Genomic DNA, 20,402 nt, shown 5'->3' with positions numbered 1-20,402 from the left:
TTCATCCCGTTTTTCAATTAAAATATACATGTAACATTTGTTTATTTTAAGATCAATCAATCGATTAAAGATCCTGGTCTTTCGCTGCAGTCATCTTGTTGATGACGTCAGAAGCATGCCGAAAATTCTTGCAGTATACATTCAAATAAAAAGATACATCCATAAAATAACATTTGTGATCGATTCAGCACCTTAGTAAGATGTTCGGAATATTTCCCTTTCGCTCTATAAATAAATAACCTTAAAGTTGTATGCAATTTTTCTTTTTAATTCGTAAATGAGCGCATACGAGTCAAATTCACCCACAGACGTAAGATTAAACGAATGTTTCTTCGTTTCATCTTTGTGACACTAATGTTTTCAATAATTTGCCACTACTATTTTTTTTCTTAGCGAAATAGCGTCAATAATACTCGAGCATCTCAACTACAAACAGCAGTTGTTTTATTCCTTAAAAAAGTCACGCGCTCATTTACGAATTAACCTATTTTTTCTCGTGATCTTGTCACGTTAATTTTACAGGTATTTATTGTTCGAGTAAAAAGAAAATGTTCGGAGAATTTTGTAAGTGTGCCGAATCGATCATAAATATCATTTTGTGAGTATATCTTTTTATTGAACATATACCGTAAAAATTCATGTGTGTAAAGTTAGCGCCGCCATTTTGTAAATTAAGAAGAAACGAAACTGTGCCGAGTTGTGCTAGGTTTGTGCTACATTATGCCGCAAGAAGAAATCGATTATCTCAAAGAACAAAGCGGAGAATGAAAAAAACAATTTTTTTTGTCAGCTCAGTCTTTTGTTTCTTCTAAAAAATAAAACTTATATTGGTTAGAATCTTGACTACTATATATTGTGCCGCGAAGATTATAATTTTATCTCTTTTCGTTTAAGAGAGAAGAAAATATAAAAATGGTCAATTTCAGATGCAATATCCTTCCCTCACAACTTTTGAATCGTAATAGGTAACTGAATTCCGCAAGTGCTGAGTTGTGCTAGTCGAGTACGAAAAACCAATCACAGATGTGTCGCAAAAAGTGGTGGGGGTGAAACAAAAATTTAACATTTTCAAATTTTCTCTAATCATGCTGGATTGTGCTTAAGCGAGAACAATAACTTTCCCTATTGGCAAAATTACCTGAGACCATCGCCGTTCAAAATACAACCAAAATTCGATCTTGGTTTTCTCCGCTCATCTGTATCTGTAACTTCGCACCCCTGTAATTTTTGAGCCATAGCAGGTAAACGAATTCCGCGAGTTATGCTGAGCATTCGTGAGATTTCTGAATAAGGAATCGATAAAAAAAAATACGGAACAAATTTTTGTCCAATATATTTCTATCTAAGGATATCGAATCCACAAATCTTTACAACTACTGATAGAATTGCGATATCAATAAATTGTTTCACTATATTACGTTCAACGGCGCGAGACTTTCCGTTCACTTGGAGAAGTAACATTCGATGTAAAATACAACTGTTGCGCGAAACATTACAAAATCCCGACAATTCAGGAGGGGGGGATGCTTTCGGATTTATTTTATTTACAATCGTCCGAGGGCGTCATTTCGGCCACCTTTGGCGGTATCACGAATTCATGCGGGTTTTGCTCGAGCAGACAGCCGATCAGACGCGGGACCGAGAGAACGGTGCCGGTTATCGTCGCGGGGAAGTCAGTGCCGGTCGGCGTTTGATAGATTGTGATCAGGCGCTTGCTGAAATAATCGCCGCATGCGGACAGGTGGCCCACCTCGACGTACTGCTTCGCGAACGGCGACCACAGCTCAAACGACACGCGCAGGCTCTCCCACGTTTCCAGCTGCGGCGCGGACTTCATCACTACGCGGTAATGATCGCACAGATCGTCGTACAACTGGCACACGCTCTCCACGAGTTCGTCGAAGAGCGTCCCGTACTCCTCACTCTTCCCATCCTTCACGTTGACGAATACATGGACCGCGGAGGCTTGACACACCGTGAAGAGGCCACAGGGCTGCGAGTTGGCCGGCAAAGGCACGTACTGCCTGCCTGTGGCAAGGTACTTGAGCGGGAAATCCTTGGGATTGATCAGTTTCTTCGCGTGCAACGTCAAGAAGGTGAAAATGCTAGCGCCGCCGACCAAATGCATGCGATTCATCGAGCCCCTCTCGACCTCTTCGTGATTCTCTAGGAAGAAAGCGGTCATCGGGTCTTCGTGGTCCAAGCCGGAGCCCTCGACTACGAGACTGCGGCCGAAATCCGCGCCGACCACCTTGACCATGTTGTTGCCGTCGGTCAGGACACGACTAGCATGTGCCAGAACGCCGAGCTCAAACAGGGCCATTTTGTTGCACAGATAATAGAGCATAGGGTTGTAGTACTTGAGGAGACCGAGCTTCTCACCGATCTCAATGTGATCCCTGCAGTCGTCTGCCGTCTCGGATGAGGGCGCGTTACCGACGTTCCTCAGCACCACCGGCTCCACGGTGGGCGTTCGCGGGTCCAGCTTGTTCGGCAACTTCAGAACTCTCTGCACGACATTATCGTCCATGTCCCAAATGGCCTGCTTCATCGATTTGAAGTCCTCGTAGATGATTCGTTGCTGCATACTTAACCTGTTAAATTCCACCTCCGACTCGTGAGTCTGTTCGCCTGTCGTCAACTGACTTTTGCTCTTTGAGATTTCCCGCAGGCGATCCTCCAACGCACGTCTGTCCGCGAGCATCTTGCGGTAAAACTCCCACAGATCCCTCAGCTGGACCACGTCGACGTCCATACCGCGCAGTGTTATCTCCTCCTGCAGTTTCTCTATGTTGGCGAACCGTTCGCCGACGTCAAAGTACGGCGTGAGAAACGCGAAGACCTTGTTGGCTATTTTGCCAGAGACGTACAGCGCCGAGCTGTGCCTCTTGAAGCATGACATGATGACGGTTTTCTTACGAATACGACTCATTGAAGAGTCGAGGCCATTCAACCGCCGATGGCGCAAGAGTTTCACCATAGCGTTCATCATTGTACTCTAGTTTCAGATGAATCCCGTTGTGTATCGGAGCTATCAACGTCCACACAAAACGACAAGTGCACTTTATTCTTTTAATTTTATTGCCTTAATATCAGGCTCGACATCCGCGTCAATTTTGTTAAGACTGTCCTTAGTCACAGTCTCAATTTTACGCTTTTGCGGTGCGACGTAATTCCCTTTACCCGCAGCTCTTTCCGATTCTTCGATGCTGTACGGCTCTAGCTCGAGCGCTTTCAGTCGTCGTTTATGCACCTTGGTGTTGAAGTGAGTTTGGAGAGCGGTTTCGTTTACGAAGTACCTCCTGAAACCAATCATTTCGTGTAAGTATATATTTCATATGGAGTATATATGTATGTTAGAGCCAAAACCTACAACACAACCAATTTGCAAGATATTTGACTGAGTCCAGATTTTATTGATTAAACTGTGACCATTTTCGAGTTTGGCCAGTCGGTTCTCAAGAATTTTAGGGCGAACGTTTTCAACTTTTCGGCAATAGTTCGAAAAATTAACGTTGTGTGTATTTATTACATATTCTTTTTGACATGGATCTTAGTGTTTTTAACATCAAATAGTAGATCTGGTTACACAAAGCTATTTGGCAAATTTCATCACCCTGCATCAGATTACTATACATTAAAGGCTGCTACTCATAAGATTTGTTTTTTATTCCTGCACTGGGACGTTAGAACTGGACTGAAGAGACCTCATGACTTAAGTGGTCTGTTCTTTTTAGCAGAATCTGGATATATTAGTTGAAGAAATTAATACATACTGAAGTGTAAGAATCTCGTATATATGCTTCAATATTTATGTAAATTTTTTGAACTAATAGTCAGTTCAGCTAAAAAAAAACTGATCAAAGGTTTGTTTTCTGTTCCTGTATTAGCTACACTTGTGACCTGGTGCAGCCAGTAAAGGAAAAAAAAATTCAATAAAGTATTTAAATACAGCAACATGACACAAGTATTCTGATAACGAAATGACTAATATACTGTTCAATAACGTAACAGTATATCATTATTAGATGCTCAATCGTTCCAAATGTTTACATTTTTTTTAATTTAAATAACCATTTCATGTATAGCAGCCTATAGGTCTGTTCGTTTTCGCTGCACCGCTGAACTAGTGCAATAAGTTGAAGTGAGACAAGACAAGTATATGTTTTCTCACTTCAACTTATTGCACTAGTTCAGCAGTGCAGCGAAAACGAACAGACCTCTTATAATATGCACTAATCCGGTATGTTCCATGGATAACCGAATTCGCTATTAGTAACAAGTTAGGTTATGTTGGGTTAGTCCGCAACATCGCGCGAGACTCACGCGCAATGTATGCAGTAGTGCTGCGCCGAGCCCGGTTTGTCGAAATCCACTTCTTGATTCAACAATTGTTCGACATTCTGCTCCTTCAAGTCCTCATCAATCTGAAATCATAGACAAGAGAACCGACAATGTCAGAAACCGAAACGCACGTTGCGCCTGAGCCGCCATGTGCTCAGTTAGGTTAGGTTAGGTAACATCATGCTGCGAATCGAGCGCACCTCATCTAGATCCTTTTTCCTCCGTTTCGTACGCCAGCCTTTCTTCAAGTGCGTGTCTCCCCTGTGTTGCTTTTTACGTTTGTACACCATAACAAGGTTCGCGCGTCGCGAAACGACTGGGACACGTCGCGAAGTGAAATCCGCACGAACGCAATCGACCGTGAGTGAGAACCAGAGGCATCGACTACCCGCCGAATCGTGTCGCACACTCGGATACGAGATCCCGACTCGGTGAACGCGGATGCGGTTCCCCTGGCGAGGTACGATCGGCAGATATGACGAAGCACCGGGACCTTCCGTCAGGCACACGTCTAGTCCTGTCGCGCGTCGACAGATGGCGGCACCGTGCCACGCAGTTAGCGGCCTCTGGCGGCGTTAGACGGAGGCACCGGCAGGCCACGGGGCGAGGGGGTGCTCATCCATTTTGAAAGTAAAAATACTGTGCGCGATCCGGGATTTTCGTCGGTACGGTGCGCGAGGCAGGCCGAGGGGTAAAAAAGCCGTGAGAGACACGCCGTGCGGTCGGGCCTCTCAACGCGGAGTGCCGCGCGTAAAATGACGTAGAGCGTTCACGTCGTCGGGCGTCGCGCGCGCGCTGCCGACGTGTGGTGAGCGGAAACGGTGTGCCGTCGCGGCGCGTCCGTAGCGATCGGCGGTAGCGTACGGGAAATTGGCCGCGGTGGCTTCGCCAATGGATGCCAGGCAGCCAGCAGCAGGGACGCCATTTTGATATACGGGCGCACGTCAAGCGCTTCGCCTCGCAGTGAAACGCGCTCGTGAGTCGCTCTCCGCCGGCTGCGTAGGACCCGCGCGGCCGAATTCGGACGTTCGCGAGCTAGCCGGGCGTCGCGACGCGGCTGGTGCGTGGTGCGTGGCGCAGCGTATCCCGCGAGTTTCGTTGACAAGTGACAGGTGAATCGATCGCGGGGGCCTATACAAGAGAACGCGAGAGAAGGAAGGAAGGAAGGCAGGCAGGCAAGCACTCACACCGTCCGTCGTGCTGCCGTTCGTCGAGCGTTTTGCGGCCGAGCGCGCGCGCGAGAGAGAGCGGAGTCGCTTGAGACGAATCGCAGCGTTATCGTTTGTACCGTGTCGTGCTGTGCCGTGTGTCTCGGTACTGTGCCGTAACTTGTGCCCGTGTGAATCGCGCCCCCGCGTAAAACACGAGTCTCGCGCTCTCGCTCGCCCGCTGCTGACTATCTCGGCGCATTCGAATTTTTCGTGCACGCGGCGTGAGGGAGCCCCGGGGAGAGAGCGCGCTCTCGGGCCACCGAGAGAGCGTATACGTCGTTACGCGGCGAGAGCAGGCGATCCGGGGGCGGCAGGGAAAAGCTGCCGTCGTCTCGTTTCGCGCGCGAGAGAGAGCGAGTGAACGCGCACCCGAGAGAGAGAGAAAGAGAGAACGAGCAAGAGTGAGAAGAGAGGCAGAAAGAGAGAGAGAGAGAGAACGTGCTAGAGAAAGAGATAGAGAGAAAGAGCAACGAAGAGGCCACCGGCCGACTTCGGGGCAGGACAAGACGACCCGATGTTGGGAGCGGGTCGCGACCCCGTGTCGACCCGCGGTCGTCCTCGTCCTCGCGCGTCGTCGTGCATCGTAGGAGCGACAACAGCAGCGACAGTAGCAGCCACAGTAGCAACGGCAGGACGCTCCTCGCGTAAATGTGCCCCCGTGCGCGCCCATGTGCACCTCCTTCTGCTTCTCTGCCCGCTGCCCCTGCGTGCCCTGTAAACCCAGAGCACACCCCGACTAGCACGCCCGCCGCGCGCACTCGTTACCCGCGAACATGGCCAAGATCCTCAACAAGGACCCCGTCACCTACGAGAGGGAGAGGGAGAACTTCCTGAAGGACCTCCGACACTTCCACGAGACCCGAGGGTAAGCGAATCCCTTGCGCTCTTACCGAGTTTTTTCTGTTTCCGCTCACCGTGCCGTGTAAATCTCGCTCGTGTACGCGCGAAGCGTCATCGCGCCAGCGACACCTCCCCCTCTCCTCTTCTTCTTCCCGCCGCGTATACGCTTATCTCGGACTTAGATCGCGCACTTTTCCCCCCTTCGCCCCTTGGACGATCGCGATCGCTCCGGCGATCGGCGGTCAGACGGCGCAGTGACACGCGAGCGGATCGGATTGTCGCTCGGACGGGCGGATGAGCGAGCGAGAGTTGAGGTTATGTCGCCACCGATCTTCGCTCACCTCGATCTCGTGCTAGTGAACAACGCTCCAACCCGTGTGTATTCCGGTTTGTCGTGCGTTCCTGTGCGTCCTCCGGTGCGACGATCTCGAGCATGTCTCATTACGGGAAAGGTATTTCCCACGATTTTCACGATTTGTGTGTGTGCGTGTGTGTGTTCATAGTGTGTCGATACAACCGAACGCGCACAAGCCACGTAACGTAAATACGCCGATTGCCAATGAGCGTCCTCGTTCGTGCGATCCGGCTTAGTCCCCGGGTATTATATCACGATCGAATGAACGGCAATATTTACGATATATGCGACGCGGAGGACGACGATGACGGCGAATGTGTATCGTGCGGGATGTTTCGTAAGATGCGCGTGAAAATCCCGATCCGCAGGAAAGTTTAGTCGGGCGCCATTTTTTGTGTCTCCCGAGCGAGACGTGTTGACGATAAAATTTCGGAAATTTTCCCGTCGACGAAGGCGTGTGCGGGAACCGAGTCGCTGACGATTGTTGCACTGTGTACACAACCACCGCGAGCGCTCGTCGCTAGAGACGTGTGGTGTCTCGGTGAGCCCCCTAAATCGTGAGAAAAGCAAACGCGTATAATGAAACGTTAATGCGTATCTTATGAGGAATTAATGACGGAATATATACGAGCAGATACGCGCCATGAGCCTCGCCTACATTCTCACACTCCAGTAACTCTTTCTCAATTCCAGGACTCTCTTCAAGAAGTCTCCGAGGATCAACGGGAAGGATATAGATCTGTATCTGCTGTACGTGGTCGTCACCGCGCACGGGGGATGGATTAAGGTTGGTCCATTTTTTTATCGGATTGAAATATTTTAATGAGATAAAACATTCGTGCGAACGCTCGACGAAGTTTCGCGCGCGCGCCTGGCTGGCGTGGTTTGCGTTGCGACGATAAAAAAAAGGCGCCGTGTGTATCTATGGACTATAATATCAATAACACTTGTCACGTTCTCTCAGTCGCGAAATATTGCCTAACAAGATAAACAAAGAGTCGCGCCATTGTCGGGGCGACAAAAAGTACCGTTGTGTGCGCGACGGCAGCGGGCGGCACATGACGTCGCTTATGATTAACAATTACGGGACGCGGCGGATTCCGTCGATGAATAATTGCGCGCGCGAAATCGCGTAGCCTGCCATTTCGTTTTGTTCGACGTTGTTCTCGCGCGCGCGGAACGAACGAGAAAATGAATTTTCGCGGACCTCGCTTTTAATTAGCATCCGGTTGCAATCGATTTCACTGAAGCCCAGCCGACGTTACGTAAAAACGCCGGCGCACCGCCTGGAGGATAATTTGAGAATATACCGCGGAAAGATAGAAATGGTTTTAATTGTTTGGCTCTCGTCCCTCCTCTTTTGTGTTCTCTCTCTCTCTCTCTCTCTCTCTTTCTTTCTTTCTTTCTTTTTTTAACGACTCTTCGATGGCCGGTCGTTCCATTCTTGGAACGTTGAGTCGCACCTCGCGCTTAGCTTTGGCGAATCAAGAATACGCACTCGTGAGTGCCCATTGCGTGAAGTGAATTCATCATGCTTCACGAAGCACACGCACACAAGCGCACATATGCGTATTTCAAGAGATATTAAACGCGATTTTCCAAACGTCTGTCTGGTCGGTTCGGTTCCCTTGAAAGTATTTAAAAATATCGTTCGCTGTGTCATGTGCATATTTCGCTCGCGGATCCTGCTCGAATCGACGAGCTCCCCGATTCGCGTTCTCGGACGCAACAAGTATTTTTACGTCGGGATTACGCAAGCAGAAGCGTTTGGTCAGTCGGTCGATAGATGGATAGATAGATAAATAGATAGATAGATAGGCGCGATTTCCGAAACACCGATTCTCGCTAGCGTTTAAGCAGGCCGAGATAGTATAACCCATTATTAGTGCGACTAACTATAACTCACGCGAATTTGGCATCGGCGAACAGATAGCGCGGCGGCTCGATGGCCCAGATTCCGCGAGAGAGCTCTAACGCTGCTCCGGCTCTCGCGGCACCTCTAAGCTCTCCTTCGGTGCTCCGATAATCGCCGCGTCCTCTCGCTCTCCCGCTCGCGACGGGATTAAAGCGCTCGCTTTCACCTATCGCGCGTTTAACGCGACAAATCGATACCCGGAACTGGAACACAACCGATGTCGTTGCCCGTTTCTTGCTGAAGCGGACTCGCAGAGGGAGAATGAGGAAGAGAGAGAGAGAGAGAGAGATACGCTTACGAAACAAAATCTATTACGTTGCATCGCTTGCAACCTTGCGTCTGGAAATTCCAGATGTTCTGGACCTTCGCTAACTGAATAACGGACGGAGAGAATATGTATTCGTCTTAGAATATATGCGGTATCGTGAAACCTTAAAAATTCCGACGAATCCGGCATTCGCGAACTGCCCGGGTGCGGTTCTCCAATTTGCCAGATTCCTTAGATTTTTCCTCGCTACATTTTTCTTCCCGCCGAAAGAAACGCAATAAAAATCCACTTTTTCCAGACACTGAAACGGCGTCTCTCTCTCTCTCTCTCTCTCTCTCTCTCTCTCTCTCTCTCTTCAGAAGAAAGGCACATCTCCGGTCGGCTGTCGGAGGCTCAGATCTCGTCCGAAGTTTCCGAGAGCGACGGTATCGTTCTGGAGCCCAATTCCACTAGCGAAATAAAGCGCGATAAATAAAAAGGCAGTCCGCGATACTTTCGATCTGTTTCTCCCTGGAGAATCGCGAAACTTGGCGACCGCGACAAATCGTGGAACACTCAGTGTCGTCGACGTCGGGAGATTGCTGAGAAATTCGGAAGAAATTACAAAGACAGAAGACCCTCGTTCTCCCCGTGAATTCCTCCTCACAAACATTTCCTCGCGACTTTGCGAACGTCGCGCTAATTTTTTCTCGCACGGCGGACACGGGTTCTTTTTCTTGCGTCTCTCTCTCTCTCTCTCTCTCTCGTCTCGGCGAGCGACAGCTGTAAACAGCAATAGAGAGCAGATACGCGCGCACGCGGAACTTGCCACCGTGATTTCGCCGCGATGTTTACGAGCGATTGATTATCGCCGCCTTTGCGGCCGCTCGTCGGCCAGAGGTGGTTGGCACTCCACGTTCTTTCAGTTGCCTTCGGTGAAACCGCGCGATAAGTGGCCGACGTGTGCGCCAGTGGTTATCACGCGCGCGTTTCTCGCTAATGAGGCGGCTCACGACTCGTCTTGCTTATTCTTATCGGAAACCGGCCGATTTTCACCCACGTCGTGTGTGCGATCTCTCGAAGTAAAATTAACGGGACGCACTGTGCTTTTTTATACTGAAAAATGAACTGAACTGGATCTACCTGACAATGGACAGCGTTTTGCTTGGAGGAAACAAAAATTCTAGGTCTTATGAATCAAATTTGGTTCCCCTAACTAAAAATTCAATTTATCTCAACCAAAACGTATTTGCTTGTCCATCGTCAAGTAGATGCAATCAAACTCATTTTTCAGTGTCGCAGTGACATCATCATGTAGTAATAATTATTCATATGTAGTAATAATTATTCGTATAAATTTAAAAGATCTTAATAACATGAAACGTTCTTTCACACAGAAAAGAAATAGTTTTAAATCAACGATAGATGTTCTCATATATGAGCTAAAATATTATAATATTCTTAGAAGATTTTTAGTCTTGAATTAAGTGCAATACTTGCATCAATACACAAATTCAGTCAAATCAAGGCTAAAAATCTTCTAAGAAGATTATTATATTCTTGCTTATGTATGAGAATATCTATCATTTATTTAAGACTAATTTTTTCGTGTTAAGAAGAAAAACAGCGCATGCACGCTGTAAAATAAACGAAATCGTGGGATGAATCTGACCCCACCTCACCATTAGAGGGCTGAAACCTGCCACATTTATATATTTCTGTAAAGAAGGTAAGAAACTAAGGAGTCCTCGAAAAAATTGAGGAAGAAACGGAAGTTTTCCGAAACTTTAAAAAATAATAATTACGCACCTAATTACAAACGTCGTGGACGTAAAGCTTCGCTTGAGACACTAGTTCTCCTCTTCAGCGTTTGTGTTAATCATTGTGCTACGTTTTGGATGACGATGCGACGGCGACCCTTCTCGTAACTCGTGCGGACGCGTTATCAGTCACGAGCGTATCTTGCTCGGTCGTAATGACATAACTCGCGTGGGAGTCTCTGCACCTGTCTCTCTCTCTCTCTCTCTCTCTCTCTGCCTCCCTCCCTCCTTCCTTGTCTCTTTCTTTCGCGCTTACGCCTACTTGTCTTAACCCTCAGCCGCGGGCTTCTCGAAGAAAAGAACGCGGTGGCGCCAATAATCAAGAAACGACGTTGCGACGTGAGCAGTGGGCGGTAAGGGTTGACGGTGAGGGTAGAGGTGGGGAGACCGTCCCGAACGAGTCATCGGCACATGGTCGCCAAGGGTTAGTAACCCCTCCGGTTGCCAACCGGTACGATAATTATAGTATTCCCGCTGTAATGCGGCTCCCCAGCTCGCGCGAGCGTCGTAATAAGCCTGCAATCTCAAGTACAATCGATTTGACATTTGCCGACGTCGATCGTCGAATTCCGACGATACTATCGGCCGAACCCCCTCCCGGAATTGCGATTCCACGTTCGTCGACGGAGCTTCAGCTGCCGGCGGTGTCATCACAGCATTTCTGCGCTCGTGTGTGATCGGTCGCGCGAATCCTCGATCTTCTCCCCCACATCTCCCTCGATACCGAGGGATAGGCGCGAACGCCTAGATGAAAACATTATGACGACGCGGACGCGGCGTGAGGTCAAGGTCGTCTGCTCGGAGGTGCTCACTAGGTGCACACTAGGTGGGAGAGATAGATCATGAGGCAAAGGTAGAGGAGAGAAAGAGCAAAAGAGGGAAGCTTGGAGGGAGGAGGGGGGGACCGGCGCGGAGGAAAAGGAGAAGGGAGGTCGGACAAGGTAGAGAAAGAGAGAACGAAGGGGGAAGAGAATACCGTGAGAGGCGGAGGACAAGCAGCAGGAGGAGGAGGAGGTGGTGGCGGATGGTGGAGGTGGTGCGAAGGCTTCCCCTCAACAAGTGTGATCGAGTCCGAAGCTTGCTAAACTATATAACCTGCAAGCGGCCCGCCGCCGCGGTCAGATTGCTGTGCTTGCGGAGCGCGCGGATCGTTTCCGTTTCCATCACCCGGCGCGTATCGGCTGTCCATCCCTTGACCTGCGTGACGGATTAATCGCGCGGAACTGCGACATTTCTCGGAAAAATCCGCGAAGTGACAGAATCGAGAGAGAAGTTGTCGTGTAGATCGACTTCCTACGGCGGAACCAAACGGAAAAATCGAGATGTCTCTGGAAGATTCGTGAAGGTAGAGTCCTTATAATAAGAGTTTGGATACCGTATATCCGATTTCTGATTGGCTTCGCCATATTTGCGTCTAGTTTCCGGTTGAGATATGTCAAAGCTGCTTTCCGACAAAAGGCAAAAGTCGACACAAGTCTAATATCTTATATCATCTATTATTCCTTTCCTTATCAAATGCGAAATAAATATATTATGATATACCAAATAATGATATAAAGGAAACTGGAGCAAGTTGGCTAATTGATTATTTCTGTTGCCTTCTAACAGGTTACGTGATCGAGCAAGTAGGGATTTCATAACCATCTCTGACATGTTTGAAGTTTCCGCTTGCTCGATTCTATAATCTGTTAGAAGATAGCATAAATAATCGATTAGCCAACTTACAGTAAACTTGTCTCAGTCTTTCTTAACTAGACTCGTGTCGGCTTGTCTCTCTTGCTGGAAAACAATCACGGTTATCAGTTGAATGACAATACAACGATTTGCCTATCTATCTATGAAATATATGAAGATACGTTGAAAAAAAAAGGTGAGATTGTGTGTTTCATATTGTTACTTAATTATTAATTTATCTCGGTATCTGTTTTAACCTTCCAACGACAAAGTAAATTTTCAACATATCCAAGAAGGTAAGATTAGATCCTACTCCATGCACTGTTTTATTCATTTTTCATGTAACCCATGTACAAAATGGGTAAATGAAACAAAAGAAGTAAATAATCGTATGAGACATCCTTTAAATAGAGGAGCAGCGCGTGCACGTTGCAAAATAAACGAGTTGTGGGGCCACATCCGGTCCCAACTTTGTGGTTAGAGGGTTAATAGTATCCGAACATTTCGCATATTATGGCTGCGAACTTCCGGTTTTTGAGCTAAACTATGGCGACCATAGCGACGATGTTCAGACTCTTATTATAAGAACTCTACATAAAGATGGTAATTATTCGAAAGGAAGCTAACGAGCGAGTCGATGAGGTCACTCGCGACGCGTGAAACGAGGGGATGCAGATTGGTCGCTCGGGGGGAACCAAGTGACGCAGTACGATCTGTCGTGATGATCAATTAGTTCATCCAGAGACGATCGAGAGACGTGATTTGTTAACACTGCCGACGATTACGATCGAGTGTCTCGCGGAAGACGAGCAGGGGCGGCGCGTTCACCCGGCGAGACGTCTTCGCGCTTATATTGTCATCGTGCTCGACACGACGGCCGACGAAAGTTCCCTTTGTATATGGAGCCCGGCCTTACACTCGGAACATCGAGTTCGCGAGAGAGCGACGTATATTGCGTTACCGGCGAAATTATTGTCCGCGACGCGACACTCAGTAATGGCGCGACTCGCGTGACAAAATCTCCACGATTCCGCCAGCCGTCTTCCGCAGGGGTACCCACACTTTGCGGAAAGTTCAGCAAGCTTTGGAGTGAGAAAGAGAGAGAGAGAGAGACACACACAGAGCGAGAAAGGTGGGAGGAGAAGAAAGAGAGCTTTGCGGACTCTCTAAAGCTGCTTTGTCTACGTCACTTCGTCGGCGGAAGCGACCGCGCCGAGCCGTAATTAGTGTTTTACTCTTACAAACGCCGGGCGGGTCTCCCACGGGAGAGAGCGACAAGGTATTAGCAGTATAAAAATCGCCGGGTGATTTTCACGTGGAAAACCCTCGGCCGACCGGCAGAGGCCGCACCCGCGATAGCGCTTCCGTTCGACCGAATTAATCGTCAGCCGGCGACGACGAATTTCCGACGCTGACAAAAATTCTCTCTCTCTCTCTCTCTCTCTCTCTTCTTTTTCCCCCTGTCCTCCTGCTCCTCTTTTTTCCTCTCTCGACGCGCTGATATATCTTGAGAGATGTCGATCCGACGCGAAATACACGAGTCACGCGTTCAACGGCGAGAGAATATTCTTCCGGCGCTCCTCCGAGCGCTAACGCAAATTACATGGCGAGAGGCGTGTCTTCCTCTCTCGCGAAACTCGCGCAACTTCCAGAATAATTCGCGAAGTTCCCGCTGCGCCTGCAACTGCGGAGATTTTAAGAAAAGCTCCATAGCTCGGCGCGCTGTGTTTAAGTGCCGCCTAGGTTCTCCCGGTCTTCTCTTTCTCCCCTTCTCGTTATAGTGCTCCGGCACGGTAAATACGCTGTAGAGCGAAGAGAAAGAAAGAGAGAGAGAGAGAGAGAGAGAGAGAAAGGGAGACTATGAACCGTGTACGCGTAAAACCGCGCGCGGTGCGTTTATGCAGGGTGGCGGCGGCCGCATCGTGGGAGCCACCTTTTTTCCGCCGTTCGTGTGAAGTTCGGAAGCGGTCTCTCGAGCTGTGCTGGCATAAACGCCTCTTTCTTCACTCTCTCAGTCAGCGGGAACAACCTTGACAGTATTAGAAACCCGCGGCCGGCCCACGTTGTTGAACCAGACGCCGTTCGTTCGTTTGTTCGCTCCCTCGCGAGTTCGCCAGGAAGAAAAAGGACTACGTCCGTCGGCTGTTATCTCATTACTCTCACCGTGTCGGCAGTTCGCAGCTTCTCGTGTCGCGACTTTGGACGCGATACGTCCAATTTCGCGTTACATACGGCATTACGTCACACGTATTTAACCCTCGAATAACAAGGTTCACATGGGTCGGTCCCGTAGAAGCATTTTGTCACTTTTTCAACTAATTTTTTCGACACTGGGCACTTTTTATACTCACAATAAACTAGAAAATATTTAACTCGGGAATAGTCATTTTTTTTCTTTTACGTAAACGATCACGAACACTTAATGTGCTTATATATGTGTTTCTTAAATATTTCTTGGCCTTCCTTCATTTTTTCAAAAAGTAACGAGTTTAAATCCATGTTTATGTTCCTAAATAATAAAGTAAATCGATAATATGCTATATTTTGTTAATAATAGCAACTTTTAATTGAGGTCTAAGTAATCCCAGATGACTTCTCAGTTTAAGAGTAAATAAAATATATCGCAAAATATGTAAAATATCTGAAATATAACGCTTTATAAGCACGTTCACGGAAACATTAGAATATATTCCCGGTCGGATCCGACCAATCTTGTTATTCGAGGGTTAAGTCGGTTTTGTATTTTGTCCTCTCTTTCTCTCTTTCTCCCATTTATTTTTCGGCGAATATTTTATCTTGGAAACGGCGAGGGTGTTGCCGTTCTCGCTATCAGACGCAAACGAATGAGCGACATTGACGCTGCGTCGTCATGTCGAGCGTGTCACTCGCGCTTGTCGCGCATCAGTCGGTGTAAGCATTTTATCTCGGTCTCTGGTTTCAACGTCAGTCGTTAGTTAGCGAGGAAGTGAATCTACGTAATCGCATCGCCATCCTCGTTTCTGTATCTAACTAAGAGCGCTCGTTATGAATTATTCACTCTGTCGTCGTTACGTAAGATCTTCGAAATGTACGCGGTGGATCACATCGTATTAATAAACGGGCGCGCTCGCGACACATTACCGAAAAGAGATTGGCGATAATCGCGCGCTGTGTTCCTCTTTCTGTCTCATTCTCTCTCTCTCTCTCTCTTTCTCTTTCTTTCTTTCTCTCGCTCGCTCGCTCGCTTTCCTTCTCATTTTCGTCGTGCTCGAACGATAAATTCTACTCTGTTGGCCGCGATCGCACGTCGGAATCTTCTAACGCATTACCACACACGAAACATCGAGAACACGAGGCGCACAAGTAATACGAGCGGTTCTGCCGAGAAACCGCTGTGTCCGCTTCCACAGCTATTATACCAAACGCCGTATAGTGATTGCTCAACGAACGGCGGCGGCGCGCGAGTCGGCGGAAGTGATTTACATAAATTACAGAAGCTTTCGAGTGTTCTTCGCCTACACCGCGGCGCACGGTGAGATACCGAAGATTCGACATTTCTGATACGCGTCCGAAACATCTAAAAATATATCCATCTCCTCGAGCGGGGCGAAATGCGCGGCGGCGGCAGCGGCGTTAAAAGCACGGCTCGCGCGCGCGCCCGCCTCGTCATAAAATTCGATCCTCTCTCAAACTGTAAAAGGGAGGCGGCTGCTCTACGCTCTCCCGCGGCTAACGAGGCTGGTGCATTCCTAAATCCCGAGTGTTCGGGAAGCCGCTCCGCAAACCGATGCGATGATGCCGGGGGCATTAAAAGCTCCGCACCGCCTCGTCTCGCATCGTAATTACATTCTCCCGGAATTCGAGATATGAACGGAAGCGAGCGAGCGAGCACGCGAGAGAGAGGGAGGCGAAATGTGTCGTCGCCGTCGTCGTCGTCGCGCGACTAATGAACAAATTAATCTCTGTGGCTCCCGGTAAAGGGATCGTTCCCGAAAACCGACACGCTCGCTCAATTTCCGCGGATGAATTTTTTTCTCGTCATTCTCACAAGATGAGATATAAATTCCTCGCGACTGACAAATTAGAGGACACACTTTTTAATACAATTTGCGCAAGCGGACACTCGGAATTTGGGCTCGGCTCTCTCGCGAGAACGCATTCCTGCGATAAGATTGTTGCTAACCTTAGCGACGACGGAAAACGGAAAACGCGTCTCTGCAGTGGCCCCGCAGCAGCGCGCACTGCCAAGTTTAGGGTTAAAAGCGCATCTGGCCGCGTGCTCGCGCGCGGCTACCGCCGCTTTTCCCCCTCCCTGTCCCTCTCCTCGTTGGTGTTATCTACCGCCGTCGTCGATTATCGAGGAGTATCGGCTTTACGGTGTACCGGTTCCGGCGACGACCTGAAGCAGTTCCGGACAGGCGAGTCGCGCGCAGCGGCTGAGCGAGTGAGCGAACAAACGATAACGAGAGAGAGAAGGAGGGGACGCGCGGGAGAGAATCGAGAGAAAGCGCATGTTCGCTCGTTCTCTCGGGCGGTCCAGCCTCCTCAAGGGCGGGCGAGACTGGTGGTGGCCGCGCTCCTCGCTTGCCGCCAGGCGCGCGTCTCGCAAATCGGCGTGCGGCCGCGGTCTGGCATTGGTCTGGTCGCGTACGAACGTCGGAATCTCAAGTCGTCCGCGGTAACAGCGAGTCGATCAGGTGCGCACCATTTCCTGCCGTTGTATCCGCGGCGGAAGACGGAGTAGTTTTCTGATGTTCATGTAGGAACAGAGAGAGGGCAGAGAGAAAATCATGAAAAAAAGAAGGAAAAACTTACAAGACTAGGAAAGATACGGGACCATGCAGGGGACAAAGAGGAAGAGAGGCGATACAACGTGAAAACGGCCGGGGAGAGCGGAGTGAAACGGTCGTCCGTCCGTCCGTTTCGTTCGTCCGCTCGCTCGCTCGCTTGCTCGTTCGTTCGTTCGTTCTCCGGTGACGAGGGCACGGTCGATATGGCAACGCCGCGCCCCGCCGCACGCATACCGGCGCCGGCATCGCATCGCCTCGCTGCCCGAGCCCGACGCGGAGCCGGCAACACCGCTGCTCCGATGCCACCACCGCGGGGGAGGGGACGCGCCAGAGGCTCACGCGCACGCCGACAGGCGAGGAGAGCGACCTCATGCCCTGCACACATGTGAGCACACAGCCGGGGACACCGATGAGTACGAGGGAGACGTGGAGAGAGCAGGAGGAGCGATGGCGGTGGAGAAGCGCGAAAGAGAGGTAGAGAAAGAAAGGCACACGGCCGGTCGGTTGTCCGCGCTCGTCTGTCCCACGCACGCGCCCCGCACCGAAATTGGCGATGCACTTGCTCTCGCTCGGGGATTCCTACCCTTCCTGCGGAAAAAATAGTCCCATCCGCCGCCTCCATCGCGAGTATACTACTCGGAGCGCGCGCGGGCCGCGTCTCCGGCGAGGAGAGCGCGCGTATGCGCTGGTATGCGCCGCCGATGTTCTTTCTCTTTTGAATTATTTCGAGCGGACGTGCGCCCCACGCGCGGAATCTTTCATCCTCGAGATTCGTCGAATACTTCGGAATCCCCGTCGGCGTTCGAACGCATCGGGGCGAACCCGATGTTACGCGCGCGCACAGTGCGTGCGGACTTTAGCGCGCGATTTTGGGGACGACAATCCGAAAATCGGACAATCCATTCGCATATGCATTCGTGTACGCCGCGAGTCTTCTGTTCTTCGGGGCGTTTGGCGACGGATAGAATTTTCCATTCGCCGCCTCGAACTCTCTACCCCAATAAAAATAAGCCCACTACACTCGGGGGACAACCTTTCCTTTGTCCGGCAGCCGGGAGAACTGCCTCATTGCCTAACCTCATCCTCCTGCGCCCCCGTGTGTATATTCCATGACGCGCCTGCCGTGTGCGGCGGGTCGCGCGCGCGATTCGTCGTCGGCCTGGCAACCGTATTTCTTTTCGCTCGCTTGTTAATCGTAGGTAACGACACCTCCTACTACCACCTTGACGCGCGTGTCGTGCGTGAGGAGGCCGTGCGCGGTCGAGGCACCGAGGTAGCTCTCTCGCCAGAGAATAAGAGAGAAAGAGAGCGTGCGCCACGGAGGAAAGAAAGAAAGAGAGAGAAGGGGGAGGGGGGGACTCTAAGGAAAGACGCTTTGACGATGCGACGTTGCCAGTGCGAGCGTCTCGGCACGACTCGGCTCCGCTCGGGCCGTTTCCGAGAGCGTGCATTCGCGCGCGGAGGCGCCGACACCGGCAACGCCGCATACGTCCACCGCCGCCGCCACCACCGAGATAAATAGAGATGGCCTGCTGCGGTGCGCCTCGATGTATAAGACGCGCGCTCACCGTTAGTCGAGGAAGGAGCGAGACGGACAAAAGGCCTGGCCAAGGAAATCGTGCCGCCCAGAATGGAGCCGGCACGATCGTTGTTCTTGCTTCTCTCGCCGCGAAAAGCCTACTGCCCGTCGCACGGATACACAGGTGGTCAACCGACATACGTATCTGTTGACGCGTCGCGATTGAAATGAGAGAGAGAAGGGGGGGGGGAGATTCTTTCGATCGAACAGCTGACAGGAATTTGTATTTTCGTAGTCCAATGAAATGACCCCTGCGACGAGAGTTATTCGTACTTGGCGTACAGTCGACTCTTGCACGGAAAAGAGAATCAATTAACCATGTAAAGCGTCTACAATGGGCAGTAGAAGTGTGTTTATAAGAAGTAAGAGTACGAAATTCACCAATCATAGTCGATTATTCCTCTTACATTCGAATATAATTGGTCAATTTCTTATTCTCACTTATGAATATACTCCTACTGCCCATAGACTGCGCTTAATACAACTGAAATTTAGTTACCAGACTCCGTTTTTATCTGTGAAAGTTAGAAACAAAGTGCAGGGACAAGAAGAACTAGCTAGATTAATAAAATGTCAGTTGCATTATATGTAAACAGCTAATTTCTATTTGTGGGAGCTAGTGTTTAGCTGTGAAACCTACTTCCTTTTTTCCGCGTGGCATGCGCGTCTTCTCGTTATAGGCCTCTATTCTGAGATGTCTTTTATTGGTAAAAGTGCCTATAAAAGTGGCTTAGAAATCACCCGATTAGCCGAGAGCCACATTTAAGGCACTTTTATTGATAAAAAAGAATTCAGAACATAGGCCATAGTGTTTAGCGCGAAACGCGCCGCGCTTATTTCGCATCTTCGGCTCAGCTCGACAGCGCGTCGTCCCTCGTCGAAAATCATCGGCGGCCAGCGTTTTTAAGCGCTTCGTGCGCGGCTTCATATAATGCGGCTCTGTAGAATTTTCCCGCATCGCACGTTATACACACACACACACACACGTACATGACGCGCGGGTCTGCGATTTTACCGTCGTCTCCTTTCGACACGCCGCGCTCTCCGTTGAAATGCACCTCGCCGCATGACCGTGTTTGGCGCGTTTTTATTTCGCACGGCCGCGGGGGAAGAACTCGACAGTCCGCTTTGTGCTGCCGGCTAATGCGCTCTCGCCGATGAGCGCGCCCCGCTCGTTGCACCAACCTGGTGCAGCAGCCTCGGCTAACCGATCCCGGATCGACCGTCTCTTTTTCTAACGCTCACACGTACTCCACCTCTATCTCGTCGGCCAGGCGGTTCATACCGCTACCGTTTGCCCTCGTATTTTTGTTTACCTTTAATTATTGCGCAAATTTTATTCCCGACGATACGTCCCGCGGGGGAGGGGGCGGGGGGGGGCAAAACGCGCGAGCGCGCCGGTTGCACCGGACTCCGCCGCGTTCGTGTTCCGCGAGACTTCGATAATAATTTATAGTACACCCGGTGTGCATTCGCGCGTTCGTTAACGCGGATATCGTGATAACGTACAGGCGCTGTTTGGTTGAGCTCGACAAGGTACATCCTTAATGAGCACATCGTCGCCTTAACCAATTAGCGACTGAATCACGCGATCTTGCAATCACTGACGCACAACTCACGGAAATATTTTTTTACCCCCCCCCCCCCC

General features: G+C 49.9%; 3 protein-coding genes across 10 annotated transcripts in view; 1 reads left to right on the top strand and 2 right to left on the bottom strand.

The window, feature by feature from the left end:
• Nucleotides 1–25: 25 nt before the first annotated feature.
• On the bottom strand, nucleotides 26–3,009 carry LOC106745229 (serine--tRNA ligase). The gene has a single exon (XM_014620641.1). The coding sequence runs from the start codon at nucleotides 2,990–2,992 to the stop codon at nucleotides 1,541–1,543; it is 1,452 nt and encodes a 483-aa protein (XP_014476127.1). The 5' UTR covers nucleotides 2,993–3,009; the 3' UTR covers nucleotides 26–1,540.
• A 40-nt stretch (nucleotides 3,010–3,049) lies between these two features.
• On the bottom strand, nucleotides 3,050–4,865 carry LOC106745251 (zinc finger protein 593 homolog). Its single transcript, XM_014620705.1, has 3 exons — nucleotides 4,545–4,865; nucleotides 4,327–4,427; nucleotides 3,050–3,302 (listed from the first exon to the last, which is right to left on the bottom strand). The coding sequence occupies exons 1-3, from the start codon at nucleotides 4,632–4,634 to the stop codon at nucleotides 3,065–3,067; spliced, it is 429 nt and encodes a 142-aa protein (XP_014476191.1). The 5' UTR covers nucleotides 4,635–4,865; the 3' UTR covers nucleotides 3,050–3,064.
• A 1,090-nt stretch (nucleotides 4,866–5,955) lies between these two features.
• LOC106745154 (AT-rich interactive domain-containing protein 2) overlaps nucleotides 5,956–20,402 on the top strand; it is a 61,976-nt gene continuing 47,529 nt past the window's right edge. For all 8 annotated transcript variants that reach the window (XM_014620550.1, XM_014620534.1, XM_014620543.1 and 5 more), the window contains exons 1-2: nucleotides 5,956–6,420; nucleotides 7,444–7,537. In XM_014620550.1, coding sequence (XP_014476036.1) covers nucleotides 6,329–6,420; nucleotides 7,444–7,537 — 186 coding nt within the window. In that variant the 5' untranslated portion in view covers nucleotides 5,956–6,328. The remainder of the gene's footprint in view (nucleotides 6,421–7,443; nucleotides 7,538–20,402) is intronic.

The sequence above is a fragment of the Dinoponera quadriceps genome, unplaced genomic scaffold, assembly GCF_001313825.1.
Source record: "Dinoponera quadriceps isolate SergipeBrazil2010 unplaced genomic scaffold, ASM131382v1 scaffold120, whole genome shotgun sequence".
Lineage (NCBI taxonomy): Eukaryota > Metazoa > Arthropoda > Insecta > Hymenoptera > Formicidae > Dinoponera > Dinoponera quadriceps.
Note: the sequence above shows the minus strand (reverse complement) of the source record. Positions and strands in the feature narration are given on the sequence as shown.

Excerpts from the sequence above, each read along its gene's own strand:
- LOC106745229 (XM_014620641.1), bottom strand. The coding sequence starts at position 2,992 with ATGATGAACGCTATGGTGAAACTCTTGCGCCATCGGCGGTTGAATGGC.
- LOC106745251 (XM_014620705.1), bottom strand. The coding sequence starts at position 4,634 with ATGGTGTACAAACGTAAAAAGCAACACAGGGGAGACACGCACTTGAAG. Across the intron at positions 4,428-4,544 it reads GGAAAAAGGATCTAGATGAG|ATTGATGAGGACTTGAAGGA; the intron begins GTGCGCTCGATT and ends CTATGATTTCAG. Across the intron at positions 3,303-4,326 it reads CACTACTGCATACATTGCGC|GAGGTACTTCGTAAACGAAA; the intron begins GTGAGTCTCGCG and ends GATTGGTTTCAG.